General features: G+C 36.6%; 1 protein-coding gene across 2 annotated transcripts in view; it reads right to left on the bottom strand.

The window, feature by feature from the left end:
* The window catches only part of LOC128866269 (oxysterol-binding protein-related protein 2), a 32,700-nt gene that overhangs the window by 10,030 nt on the left and 7,468 nt on the right, over nucleotides 1-15,202 (bottom strand). For both annotated transcript variants that reach the window (XM_054106860.1, XM_054106859.1), the window contains exons 2-4: nucleotides 11,527-11,596; nucleotides 9,359-9,579; nucleotides 6,442-6,700 (exon numbers count right to left, since the gene is read on the bottom strand). In XM_054106860.1, coding sequence (XP_053962835.1) covers nucleotides 6,442-6,700; nucleotides 9,359-9,579; nucleotides 11,527-11,567 — 521 coding nt within the window. In that variant the 5' untranslated portion in view covers nucleotides 11,568-11,596. The remainder of the gene's footprint in view (nucleotides 1-6,441; nucleotides 6,701-9,358; nucleotides 9,580-11,526; nucleotides 11,597-15,202) is intronic.

The raw sequence follows: 15,202 nt of genomic DNA, 5'->3' as shown, positions 1-15,202 counted from the left end.
TGTCGAATTTCGTGCCAAATAATGTGTTTTTGCGGGGAATTCTTCTTTATTATTTTAATATGAAGAAAAAAGCAGCCGAAAGTCATCGTATCTTGGTGGAAGTTTATGGTGAGCATGCTCTATCTGAGCGAACGTGCCAGAAGTGGTTTGCACGCTTTAAAAGTGGTGATTTTGGCTTGGAAGACGAAGAACGCGAGGGTGCGCCGCCAAAGTTCATGGATACCGAATTGGAGGAATTGCTCGATCAAGATCCGGCTCAAACGCAAGAAGAGGTGGCAAAAACTTTGGGAGTTGATCAATCAACCATTTCCAAACGTTTAAAAGCCATGGGAATGATCCGAAAGGTAGGCCATTGGGTGCCGTATGAATTGAAGCCAAGAGACGTTGAACGCCGTTTTATGGCATGCGAACAACTGCTTCAACGGCACAAAAGAAAGGGTTTTTTGCATCGAATTGTGACTGGCGATGAAAAGTGGGTCCATTACGACAATCCAAAACGTCGGGCAACGTATGGATACCCTGGCCATGCTTCAACATCGACGTCGGCGCAGAATATTCATGGCCTGAAGGTTATGCTGTGTATCTGGTGGGACCAGCTGGGTGTTGTGTATTATGAGCTACTGAAACCGAATGAAACGATTACGGGGGATGTCTACCGACGACAATTGATGCGTTTGAGCCGAGCACTGCGAGAAAAACGGCCGCAATACGCCGATAGACACGACAAAGTTATTTTGCAACATGACAATGCTCGGCCACATGTTGCACAAGTGGTCAAAACATACTTAGAAACGCTCAAATGGGATGTCCTACCCCACCCGCTGTATAGTCCAGACCTTGCGCCATCCGATTACTATCTCTTCCGATCGATGCAACATGGCCTGGCTGACCAGCACTTCCGTAATTACGATGAAGTCAAAAAATGGATCGATTCGTGGATTGCGGCAAAACCGACCGAATTTTTCACAAAGGGAATCCGTGAATTGCCAGAAAGATGGGAAAAAGTAGTAGTAAGCGATGGACAATATTTTGAATATTAAATTTGTAACCATTTTACGTCAATAAAGTTTCAAATTTCGAAAAAAACCGCACGAACTTATTCATAGTCCATTTAAGATGTTAAAAATTAAGTTTTTTAAAGTCAAATACTTAATAGGAACCGATAACATTTTTATAATTTTTGCTTTAATTTTTAGGATTAAAAAATACTTTTTAAAAAGAATTTTTGGATATTTTTACCATTAATAGCCTGAAAGTTTCGTATTGAGATTTTCATAAATTTTCGAGTTTTATTTAAATCAGCTCTGGCAAGCGTTAGCATATGAACTCATATCAGCTCGTATATTATGGAAATTAACGTATAGCAGATAGACGTCGTTATTGACCGATTTCACTCATTTTCAATACCAAACTACCCAGTAATATGTGTACCAAGTTTTATTGAGTGACGAAGAGACATGGCTAAATTGAGTCCTCTCGCAATTCTGAGCATTCTATATGCTTATGTATATGTATGTCTCTATCTCGATTGCTTTATGCTGTTACATGGCGATGTTGTGTATTGTGAATCGTTGATTTTGTGTCGATAGTTAAGTTTCCAGGTCTGAATCCCCATAGATAGGGTCAAATCAATTGGTTGGTGGGCTTGGGACCGCCCACGAAAAAAAAGCTCCAATAAAACATAAAGCAAAGCGTCGAGTTAAGATACATCCATCCTGTTTGAGGACAACCTCGTTTTAGGGATTATGGTTTGAAGGATTTAGAAGTCACTAATTTCATCCGGTCATCTTATTTTTTGTGTGCAATTGAAATCACTGATTTCAATGGGGGGTAAAATTTCGTGCCACAAGAGGTTGGGACCAGGTATCTCGAGAAAAACATTTGGAAGGAGTGTGTGGAAGCATTTATTCAGGTAGTGTATTAATTAACGAAAGGCGCAACATTCCTTCCCTGCAATCCCGTTAAATCAGAAACAATTGCCGCAAGTAATGATGTACTGTTATATACAGTATGTGTCAGAAGAAAATATCCGGTTGTTTTCTTTTAACTTCAAGATAAATTTCGTTCTGCTTTTTGCTGCATAATAGTCCCACTCAAGGGCTACGACGCCAGTGCTAACTCAGGTTAATGTCGCTCGAAACTTTCCCGTAAACGCAGCCAAACAAAAATGAGTGTCGCGGTATTTTTATGCACGCATTCGAAACAGCCGAAATAATCTTACGACTGCAGAAGTAATCAAAAAAGTCTGTTGTGATGTTGATGACTTTTCCGAGCGCGGCTTGAAGCGAGTGATGACAAAAAAGAAGGATAAAGGGATCGTCCCACTTTTTAAGCGGAACCTTTCTTTGTGACTACGCCAAGCACAATCAGTTCTTGCTAAAAAGGGAATATATGTGAGTATCAATAAAATCGAACGTCGACTGAAGGAGGCGAACTTATCCTACCGTCCGACATCATCAAAACCACTGCTCTCAGAAAAAACACATTGAGAAACAACAAAATAAGGAAATGGAGTCACAGTATTGGACTGGCCTCCCCAGTCCCCAGACGCCAACCCCATTGAGAATGTGTGGGGAACTATGAAAATGCATCTTGCCGGAAGGCCAGTCCATGATTTAAAGTAAGTGTGCGTCAAGTTCGCAAAATCTAGTCCTGCTTGTCGACGAGCAGAAAAGCTGGTTCAAAGCATGAAGAAGATGCCAGACTATACTCGACAACGATGAAGACTACATGGCTTATTGAGTTATTGCGACTCGTAGTTTTGTACATACTTTCATGTAAACAAATTTTAAATATATATCTTTTATACTTCATGAATAATCGCGGTTCTTTTTTTCTGACACAGACTGTACTTCTACCTGAAGTGATGCTGCCAACTTTCGGTGGCAATTATGTCGAATGGATTAATGTCAACAACTTTTTTTACACTGATTTTTATTTTTCATGTCATATCAATTATATTTTCTTAAAATCATACTCGATCTTGGGCTTTGTTAGACGTAAAAGTGCGAACTTCTCAGACGCTTACACGATGAAATTACTGTTCACCGCGTTTGTTTGATCAAGGTTGGAAAATACTTCACTAATTTGGAGACGTTATCATTAATTTGCTATAGCAAGAATATAATCTTTCTCAAATTTGCCCTAAGATCTTTAAATTTTTCTGTACCATTTCTCTCCTATAGCTCCCCCTTGTTATTAAATAGATTAACTCTCTAGTGCATAGAAAAGATTTTTTATAATAAAATTATATTCTGTACTAATTAGAGGCCATAAAACATAAATATAATATTATTTTTATTTGTACGACCCGAATTCGCTCTGTGGCCCTGGAAATTAGCACCCCGCCTCTGGACGGTCTTATGCAGGTAGCTTAAAAAAAATTACTAAAAATACAATACCACTTAAACAAGTAAACAAAAAACGTTTATTTATAAAAATTTAAGTAATATATAAAATAGTATACAAATTGTTAAGTTTGGTTCAAAGTCTAAGAAGAACGAATATATGTACATATACATTTACTTAGAAAAAACTTCCCACCATATCTTCAAAAATGTCCTTTATTCAGCATGAAATTCCTTAAAACATGATTTTTTGACAGACATGCAAAGTGGTATGTTGCATTTTTCGCAATAAACTTGAGTCTCCGATTTACATGGCTTGTTACGACATTGACGTTTACTACTTTTATCGCAGAAATTTGGCCAATGATAGAGACAATCATACCTTATATTGGGTGGTGGTAGGTACAGTAACTTGCTTCCCTTTGGTACTTCTTCGGCTTGTTTTTCTGCAGTAGTGGGGCGACCAAATTTTTTCGTTTCCGATATGAGCAGGAGAGTTTCGGCGATTTCTTCCCGAAATCGTGGAAGCTCGACACGCTGACGTTTTTCACGATTGATACGATGGTATAAAACGTAAGCATTCACTATTGCCAAGTCGATAACATGGTGAAATATACGAGATGGCCATTTACGAGTCTTCATGCGAATTTTGTAGTGACCAATTAGACTGTCCATCAAGTCCACTCCGCCCATGTGCCGGTTGTATTCTTTGACAATGTTTGGACAGCTTACATATTCATACTGTTTTCTATTGCGGTTATAGCGACGGGACAATGTGTTTCGGTCGCTCGGATTATTCGAGTTAAATGGCTTCACACCTGCATACGTTGACGCTAAACGAACTGGTTTGCTGTCCTTCCAAACAACAGTAGAAATATCTACTCCAAATGCGGTGGCAACGAAATCCTCCAAATATCCACGAGGAGCTTTTTTCACCACTAGCTGTTCATCGGCAGATAGTTTACAGTTTTTCACACGGTTGGCTCGAAAAGTTCCAAGCGAATAAATCCCACGGGAAAGAGAAAGATCAGATACAGAAATGTTGTTTGCTGTTTCTTGTAGAAAGGAATCATTTTGATTGGGGACCACAAAATCTGGGTCATTCACGTCGTTGTCACTATCGAAATCATCGCCTTCAATTTCCTCATCACTGTTTTCGCAAAAGTCCATAAAGTCGTTGAACTCCTCATCTGACATCTTCGACAAGTCGTATTTGCGTTTGCGTCCCCACCGCGACATTTTTCTAGTGATAAAAAATATAAATCAGCATAATATGTGAACTTGAAGTTCAAAATAACTGAACATTTTTTTTGAACGCACTGCATACGGCCTCCTGTAGACGGTTGCAGCGTGAAGCACACAGTGGCACAATGTACATAAAAAAAAAAACTTGGAGAGCACTTTATCTCACTCTACACTTCTCAATCTACTTACCAAATATTTTTTTAACTCAATATTCCAATAGGGCACTTCTTAGGAAGTCTCACAAAAACACCTTCTCAAAAAAATACTTTTTTTCGGTTATTTGATCACTTCTTTTAATTCAACTTGCAAAATTTTTGTAATATGAGCACATGCAGCTTTTACGATCAAGGGTAAACTGAAGAATATGAATCGTGTAAGCTGCATGACAAACAAAAAAGCACTTTGTGTTTTTTTTTTTTTTTTTTTTTTTTTTTTTTTAAGTGTTGCCCGCCTGTAGGCGGTTATATGCACTAGAGGGTTAAAGTCGCTTGAGTACAGAAAGTCGATTCTATCGCTTTCTTTTATGTTTAATTCAATTCAAGGTGACATTGATTGTCCTTGTCTTTTGCAACGCATTAACTTTCTTATTCCGGCGAGAACTCTAAAAAGCTCTTACCTTTTTTATGTCAAGATATTAAAAACGAATACAAATGCACCTATTAGACGGACTCTTCGCGAATTTAATGAGATCTCGAATTCGAAATCGTTAGATTGTGCAATTACTAAAAGTCAATTATCTTCTTTGTTGAATGCTTCATTTTTAGTTTTTAGTTTAGGCTCGTTTTATTTGTTATTTTGTAAATAAATGGTAAGCACTTTTGTGTTTTTTGACGAAATTAAATAAATAAATAAGTTAACCTTTCCATTATCTAAAAAGCGTGATGTCAATTGAGACTGCGCAAGATATTAAAGAATTATGAAAATGCATGGATATTAGTCAACATATATGATAACAAATGTGTGATGTTTTACCATAATTGGATATTTTCGATCAACAACTCGTGAACAGTCATTATGGTGCTTCCGCGCTGGCAGTAGAATTTAAACTTAATTTACAGTCTAATCTTGATTCTTCTAAGACAATTTTCTGGTTCGATTAGGAGATGCTACTCGACTGGATAAGAATCGACCCTAGACGTTGGAAAGTTTTTGTTCAAACTGATCTAAGTTAGATCTTAGAATTTCCAAGAGTCTATCAGTGGCTTCATAACTACAAAACAATGATACTTTCTGCAACAATATGACTGTTTACAACAAGTCTTTTGACAATTAGCTGGTAGTGTTTTTACTTATGGAACTGTACGGCGTGTGTGAGTAAACCAAGGCGAATTGAGTATCTAAGGTGGCGAAATTAAAAAACCGTTACTTTATTTTTCGCGATTTTGACATGTCTGACGTCAGCAATACAAAACAAACGAACAAACCAAACAAAAGTAGGAGCAATTACATGTTTGTGAAAATTCAATGAATGGCTTGGTAATATTGTGATTTGTGAGATTTATACTAATCAAAGTAATGAAAATGAAGTGCCGCGTGTTAAATTGTGAAAGCACAAATTCCTTCCTTTTGTTTGTTTTTTCATGGGCCCTTACGACACGGCGAATTCGGAACTCGCAATCGTGTATTCTATCATTCTTGTGAATAACGACATTACTTGAAATTCGCCGATCTGCCGGGCTGTGCTGCTACAATACAAATACTTTTTGCTTTAAAATCTTATTTTCTGCCTTTTTCTGTACTTTTCCTTATACTTATCTTTTTAGTTCTACACTTACTTATACTTATACTTATATATGTATATAGGCTAATTATAAAGGCTTTATTGTATTTTTGATATATAAATATTTACCTGGGAAATTCAACAGTGACAACACCTTTGGGTTGAATTTCAATGCTTTTCCCCATGAACCTTATTTTCGGATTTATGGAGCCATAAAACATATAATGAGGAGATTCTGCATGAAAAGCTGAAATTGGTGGATGATGAGATACTTGCTCGCTTAGGAATTTGAAGTCTTTCCTTCGAAGTTCATACGTCTCTCCCAAAAGTGGATTGAATGGTTTCCCAATACGTTCCCAATTTGATGCCAATGCAGATACCGCGAACGCTGGTTATAAAAACCTTTTGAATTATGCTCCGTGTATATTAATATGCATACATATGTATAAATGTCTTTATATAAATTAATAATAACACAGTACTACAAAATTAAAAATTGTCATGCACTTTTAGGATTGCAAAGCAATATTGTGGATCTGGTCATGTACAACACAAAGCCATGTTTAAAAATTTGCCCTATTCCCCAATAACTGTATTTATTGCTCAAAAATCGAGGTGCAAGTACTAAGTTGCATTTTAGGGAGTCTATGGAAAATTTGAAACATTATTTTGTGTTGTACCGACCAGATCTACAATGTCTAGTATGTAATCTTAAAAGTACAAAACGACTGTAGCACGGTGTAATGTGCGTTGGCCGATCTAGGAAATGCCTAATGGAGGGGAGTATTTTTGAGTTCGAAATTTTCCATATAATAATTGCCTGTTGTAATTCATAGGCCAATTAATTCTTCGTACAGTTGTGGTTAGTTTTGAAAATGCATTGAAAATTTTATATTTTTTGATAAGTATTGTGTAATGTACTTTGTTGTAGATAAATACTCACAACTGTGTGTTACAGATTTGCAAGAGTGATGTATTACGAGATAATATGTTCCGTCATACTTTTTTCTGCTATACGCAGAACGTACGCAAAATATTTTCTATGCATCTTGCGACTCAATTGTGTTGTTTGATGTGATAGATTTTCTGCGATCGGCGTTTGTGGAGTGCCTGAAGTAGAATAATCGCATTATTAATGAAATCTGCATGTTGAAAGTACTTTTCCCGTACAGGGACACAGCCCCAAAAAACGGAGTATTATTTAATTACTAGCTGATACCCGGCGCGTTGCTGCCGTAGAGAAGATAATTGTGGAAATAACGTTTGAAATGAAATTTGATAATGAGGGCAATAAAAGTGAAATGAACGAACTAGCGAAACGAACAACTGCCGAAGGTGACGCTATAATAATAAAGTTTGAAAAATCTACTTGTAGAAAAGGTGGTTTTCTACATTTTGACTGATTCTCTCTGACTTTTGCGGCCATAACGTAGCGCAACGAAATCAAGACTTCAGATTTTTGGCTTTTTATGTGAAAAATCATGTGATTTCACTGAATTTGAAAAAAATTAAATTTAATTTGTAAAATGTTTCGCTTAGTTTCGACATGGTTTTGCTCCATTAGAACAAGATTTCGTTCAATTTGAAAAGCGTTTAATTTAAACTAAAAATACTATAAATTATAATAATATATTATATGTACTCGTATATGGAAGTGTTTGTCTTCTCTGGTTTATAATTACATTTTAAACTTAATGTTAAACTTAAAACTAAATTTTGAAAACGATAAGGAAAACAATTTTTTATATTTCTTCAGCTATCTAAGATTTAGGTTCCAGGAAATTAACGAAGATTTTAATAAATAAAGATTTCGCGTGGAAGAAACATAATGGCACAACGAAGAAAGCTACTGCCACAACAGGCCCACGAATTTAAGAGTTTTGCAAAATTATTATGTGCATGCATATATACATCTCTACGAGTTAGCAAGTTTAAGTATACAAACCAACTTTACAACCATTTCGTATTCTGCCACACAATTAATTTAAAGCAGATTGCAGAGAGCGAGTGTGGAATAAAACGGCTACTTAGAAAGCGGTATATTTGACTACTTAGTATATTTTTTAATGCCAAAAAAATCGATTCGAAATATTCTCGTCAAAAAAATATTTTAACTACATACAATGTATTTCTAAAGTTTTAGTTGGAGAACTGAAGATCATCAGAATTAAGTCATGCCTCAGATACGAGCCGAGAGTGCCTTTCATATGTCAATCAGGTTCCACCAACAGCTCGCTTTAATGGTATTTAACTTATTTTATATTGACTTCCAAAGTCATCTAAAGGCCGTGAAGTAGGTGGCATTGAAGATGCTGATCTGTCAGCTTTCGATAACTTCGCTTTACACACCGTGTTCGAATTTGTGGTAACTGATTTTTAAAATTGCATCTGCCCCCACCGCAGAAGATGGGATCACAGTCGCTATAAATATCAGTGCAAAGTTTGCATAAAACGATGTAAGACCCACAAGAAATTTGCTGGTGATGGATAGCAGTGCATTGTCTTTGTTGTAAGTCTTATGAATAGCAGGTATGCCATTAATTATGTGAGGCTAATAAAGGTGCTTTTGATCATATGATGGATTTAAATGCTTTAAGCAACTGCGAATGCAAACAACTTCGTTGGCGTCGAATTGACTAACTTTCTAGTAGCGGATAAGTTGGCCCAAAAGTATTACTGTATCACTTAAACAACTTGACTTCAAACTTCGCTGAAGTGGTTTAGTGGTCTTCATGATTAAATCAATCGACAAAAGTATATCCAACAGCAGAGATTTTATGTTCCAATAAATAACTTTAAGGTTTTGAATTGTGTAATTAATTTTCCAGGTCCGTCAATTCTCAACAGAAGAAGTTAGTCCTTGACCATCATTGTCATTAGTCTTTTTAGTAAATTTAAGTTTCGAAGAGACTATTTTAAGCAGTTTAATTTCCGACTTAAGCAACTGAAAATACTGCTACGTAATGCTCAAAAAATATATGCATACTTTATATTATATAAGTAAAATATTTACAAAGAGTTTTTTATTATTTATATTACGACTTACTTGCAACAAGTTTCATACGATCAGCTGGATCTTCCTCGCTGGCAGCTTGATCCAATATTTCAGCGTATTCCATGTATTCACATATCCTTTGTAGAAAGCTCAGTGGTTCGTTTAACGTCACAGGCATTGTAACTTTGCTGAGCTCCTTTCCCAGGCAATTTTTCAAAATCGACATGATATTTCCATCATTCGGTTGTAACATTTCAGAAGGAAGACAAGATCTATAACGGTAAAATGTGAATATTGATTGCAAATAATTTCATAACATAAATATTTACTATAAATGCGTGTTTATAAATATACAGGGTCCGGCAGGTCGAAGTGTAACCAATTAAAAAGCCCATAAATTTAGTTTGGAAAATTACTTTTATTCAATTCAAAGTAAAAAATGTGTGAAAATAATACAAAATTAAGAATCAATTTACTTTTGCTGAATATGACCACATTTTGCCTTGACTATGGCCTTGAGACGGTCCAGAAACGAATCGGAAGCTGCCCGATTGTGACTGGTATTTTGACTCACTCGCGGATAATGGCTTTTTTCAGCGCCTCGAGATTCGTGAAACTTTTAGTTCGGACCTAGCCCTCCAAAGTGGCCCAAAGAGAATAATCCATCGGATTCGCGACTGGTGAATTTGAGAACCATTGTGTGGACGTTATGAAGTTCGGAACGTTGTCCTTTAGCCATTCTTGGTTTACTCGAGCTTTGTGAGACGGTGCCGAGTCTTATTGAAACGTCCACAGTCTGCCACCGAAATGTTTGTCTGCTCACGGCTTCAAAGCAACCTCAAGAATACTTTCCGGATAATATTTCACATCTACCTTGAAGCCAAGCTCGATAGAAACGATTGGAGAGCTCCCATTTGCGGTTACAGCGGCCCAATCCATTACCTATGGCGGGTGCTCTCTCCTGGTGGCCAATCGATGACTCAAGTTCTCGTATGAACGGTCGGTCAAATAAACCTTATCGTTTTGAGAGTTTACGAATTACTCAATTTGAAAAATTTTCTAGTCAGAAAACACAATGTTCGGAAATTGACTACTTTCGGCCAAGCGAAGCAACTTTTTCACTCTTTCAAGTCTGACTTTGGTGTGAGATCATGCGCCTTTTGCATCTTGTGAGGCTTGACTTTGAGCACTTTAAGTTGCTCGAGCTCACGAACAATCGCTGGTTGTGATTTTCCAGCCCAATTTAATGCAATCACACTATTGCGTTTGAAATCCATTACTGATTTTCTTTTTTCGTGTTTACTCTCGGCAAAATGCTTCCCCCGCATGCCCGTGCATCGGCTGTGCGAGCGGTCTAAAGTTGGTTACACTTCGAGTGCCGGACCCTGTATAATTTGAAACTATTTTTATACCCGCGCACACTTTTACACAAGGGTATTATGAGTTTGTTCTCCTAGCGGTTTTATGGAACAGCATAAAGGAACCGAGATAAATATATACATATATTTACATATGTATCTCCAAGCGAAGACCAACATATTTCCACATTCGTTATCGAAGGCAATACTTGATAATGAGACTCGTTTTCCAATCATTTTTGAAGAGTTAACCAAGTCTGCGTTAACCAAGTATGTTTATTTGGAGGTTGAAATCATACAAGATTGTTAGATAACATTCTTAACATGGTTATTCAAAAATGCTACATAACTCACGAGAGGACGGTAGAATGCCCATTTAAAAAAAAAATCGCTTTTTGTTGATTTTTTCATGGAAAGTTTTCTTCGGTTTTACTTCTTCTTAAAAATCGCGGTTATTATCATATTATGCCAAATTTCAATACCAAGTGATATCTTAATTTGCCTATATCTATTTAGATTCCGTTGCACTACTACAAATAACAGTTATTTGAAGAAAGTTATAATACCCTAAATAACAAGTGCGGGCGAATATCGTGGATTCTCTTGTATAAGACGGAGTGTAACATTTATTCCAGATTTAATTGTCTTTAATGCCACTTAAAAAGTGCAAAGAAAAGTCATAAGAAACAAATATAATGAACCGTCTTTAAATATATGTAACTGCAAATATTATAAAACTTTATATTCCTAAAGTATAATATTTCGAAGGAAAATATTTTTAATGTATTTAATCATTATAGGCTATAATTTTGGAAAATAAATTTTCATAAATTAAAGCTAAAGGTTTTCCTTAAATCTTACCTGTGAAAGCTTGTACTCGTATCAGGTTCGCTATTAATCATACTGACTTCCCAAAAATTTGATTTGTTTTCTAGTGGTGAAAGAAAAGAAAACCAATATTTATACAGCTTTAATAAAAGAATTCATGTTGAGGTTTTTTATTCCTATAATGTATTGTAATTAAGTAGATATTATACATAAAATGATAACTACAATATTAATGGCTTCAAAAATTGTATGCCGGGTTAAACTTCACTAAAGTTAAAAATCACGTTCCTTAAATTAATTGTGTTCATTCATTATCATTAGAATTATATTTTATTATTGTTGGGTCATAAATAGAGAACCCGCACGCCTGTTATATTCACATTGCCCCCTAAACTCGTATTTAAAGGCCGTTTTTGGAGTTTTACGTTAAACACTGCTCATAAACACGGAGTTTACCACACAAATAATTTTACTTTAACTCGTCTTAAACACCACTGCCATTTGGTGTTTATGGACATGCAGCCATTTTCAGCTGATTTTAATTTATCTGTATGCCCAAGTTCGTCAAAATGGTTGTGCGTAATTTTTCATTTTTACAAAAAAAAATGGCGTTTACACCCGTTTTGGTTGTTTGGCCGATCTCTTCTTCCAATTTGTGGTGTGCGTCTAGATGTTTTCCACAAATGGAGAGACCTACAAAAATATGAGAAGCTTTTTCGTGGCAGAAATACACTCGGAGGTTTGCCAGTCACACACCAACCCATTCGGCTGCGGTTATTTACAACATGACTATGGTTTATTAGGTTGTTGACGTCTAAGACAGACAGTTGTTCGAGATACTCCAGACACTCGAACAGTGGTTTGCCAAGGCTTGAAATTCTTTCCTTCCAAAAAGCAGGGCATTCACAGAGGAAATGGAAAAACGTTTCACTTTTCTCTGGTTGTTTACAACTGTGACAGTGTGTATTGTGAGGGATGCCCATTTTGGCTGCTTGCTTGCTGCAGGAATCCCTTCGTTCTGCTAACTTTGCATGTCGTCTAGTCGCTATTCCTGCTTTGTTCCACAAGTTTAGAGATTGTTGTAGCCGAATCCAGTGCTTGGATTGTAGCTTAGCTATTCGAAAGAATAGCGATATTGCATTTGAAAGAGAAGTATGCTATTAGTAGCCTACAAGCTTCCCCTATTGCCAGTACTTCCGTCTGGAAGGCACTGCAAATATTGGGAAGACGTACAGATTTTTCAATTCTTAATAGACGAGTATACCTGCTTCAACCCCACCATCCATTTTGGAGCCATTTGTGTAGACTATAGTGTCAACGTTGTTTAGTAAAAGTCCTTTACTCCATTCCTCCCAATGGAAAGTGGGCAACGAAATTCCTGTTCAATGTCACCGTTGGAATGATGTAATCAGTCCTCTCCGAGGTGAACTGAGTTTGTCGCAATAATAGACTGCCATGACCATAAGTTTTTCCTTCCAGCGACCTACTTTATATAACCTCAGTGTATTCATGGTAGCCATCTTTTCATATGGAGATCTACCGGAACTATTTGTGTCATTTGAGAGCCTCCCTAGGACATGATCTTATTACACTGACCGTTATTGCACAGGCTGATCTTTCTATTTTGCCAAGTACTTAAGTATTGCAATTTCCCCTAGAGTTTTTCAAACTACCGATCCATATGATAAAATTGGTTGTATAATCCCCTTCTACCACCATAAAGTATACTTAGGTTGAACCCCATCTTCCATGCTTGAACTTTATTTAGTTGTTTATGTGAGTGGCCATCACGGATCCTCAGTAAGTGTTGCCTTTATGTAACCTTTAAACCAGCAGAAAAAGTTTCAACGAACTGACTCCATATTAACTATCTGGCGGAAACTATCTATATTTCGTATTTTTCAAAATACGAAAAAAGAAAGAGAACAATTTTAAAATAATGAAAAATTTGCAATTAAGGAGTTACAAGACAGACCTGGGCGTAATAATTGCCCATAGGTTTAATTTCAAAAGAGCACCTATCACACGCGAACGTTTTACGTTCAGAGGCAGAGATAATGAAGGCTGAGTGCGAGAATGTGCTGCGCGTTCCGCACCGTATTAGAGGACGCCATTATGGTTATTGCTGGGCTACTCCCAATCAGATTAATGACAAATGAGTGCGCTAAAGTTTACAAGAACAAAACTTTTCCAACACGGCTGAATATGCGTAAGGAAGCAAGAGAGTGTAGTATGCGTACATGGCAGGAAAAATGGAGTTCGTTTTGATTTTGAAAGGGAGTAGCATTTAGCATTAGGGTGGGGAGGGAGACGAAGCTGTGGAGGGGAGAGCCGAAAGGCAAGCCTCACACTTTTCGAGTTTCAATGCGTTGTGACGCCTCAAAAAAAGCGAATTTCAAGCTTGATGTTAAGAAAATACACGCGTTGAGCATCTTCTCTTTTCAGTTTCAATTATTTTGATAAACTATATTCACCACATACACAAAATCACTATATTCCAACAGATGACAAAAATCACAAATGAGAGTATCTCGTAAGCTCGAACGAAATACATTTTCATTAAAAAATTGCACCAAGTATCATGTTTTTTTTATGTTATTTCGTAGCATCTGTTACAGAGGCCTACATTGATTTTTTTTATATGGGCGCTAAATACGAACCTGTAGTCCAAAAGTGCCCATCCCTACATGGTTTTGAGTAATAGTCTCTTACACAATGGGGTTTTTGAGAAAAGTGGGTGATTCCTGATGTTGAGATCCACAGAATAGTTTTAGCGTAGGTGTTGGCGCTCGGTTGGAAGAACAACTGATTCGGCTGGGAATCTATGTCGGGCCGGATAATCTTAAGCTGCAGCAACCGTGACCTCCATACGAAAGTAATTTTTGCCACTTTGCACCTCAGTTAAAGTGCGAGTGGGTGACAAATGTGTTATAGGTAAACTCCGCGAAGCCGTCGGTTATTGAATGGTTTTGTTGTTTTGTTGAATTGTAGGTATATATTTGAGATCTGTTAATAATAATAAAAAATCGGGGCAAGCGGGGTAGTTATTGGGTGCCTACACGCCAGATAATTTATTATGAGGATCTTTAAGAAATACAGTCGGAGGTTAGCCGTTTTCGTGAGTCACTTGTGCTCATCATGAAAATGCCAATTAAACACACAATGTCAGTTACGTCTCTGTTAATATTGAGACCCAGGACATAGTGGTGTTCTCCGAAATGAAAAATCAGATGAGTGTGTAAAAAAATGGGCTAAGACAACGCTTTGATAATCGAGTCCAAACAAACAAACCCCATTATTTTCACAGGTCGAGTAAAAGAATAGAACAGCTATATACAATAGTATATACTAATAGTAGATAAACTAATCCCAGACTAATCACTTCCATTTTTGTTTAGGGTTAACCTAATTTAAAACACCTCTTTTTTTGTTTAGTCCTTTTAGAGATGTACTCCTGCAAATGTATATTTCCGTCGGGAAAGTTTTTAAAAATAAATTCAATTTGGTTATACTGATAGTCATAGGATCAACTGTTCTGTTGTCATAATTTGCCCGTATTACCAATTTCAAATTTCAACCCGAAAATCTCCGAACCACTTTCGAAGGTTATACTTAATATATCTATTTTCGTCATTAAGCGCACAACATTTTAAAATATGAACTAACATTTTTTCGACAAAAAAAAAAAAAGCAAAATCGATTTGTAACC

This window comes from Anastrepha ludens, chromosome 6 (genome assembly GCF_028408465.1).
Source record: "Anastrepha ludens isolate Willacy chromosome 6, idAnaLude1.1, whole genome shotgun sequence".
NCBI classification, from domain to species: Eukaryota; Metazoa; Arthropoda; class Insecta; order Diptera; family Tephritidae; genus Anastrepha; species Anastrepha ludens.
The sequence above is the reverse complement of the archived record's forward strand: the minus strand, read 5'-3'. Positions and strand labels throughout refer to the sequence as shown.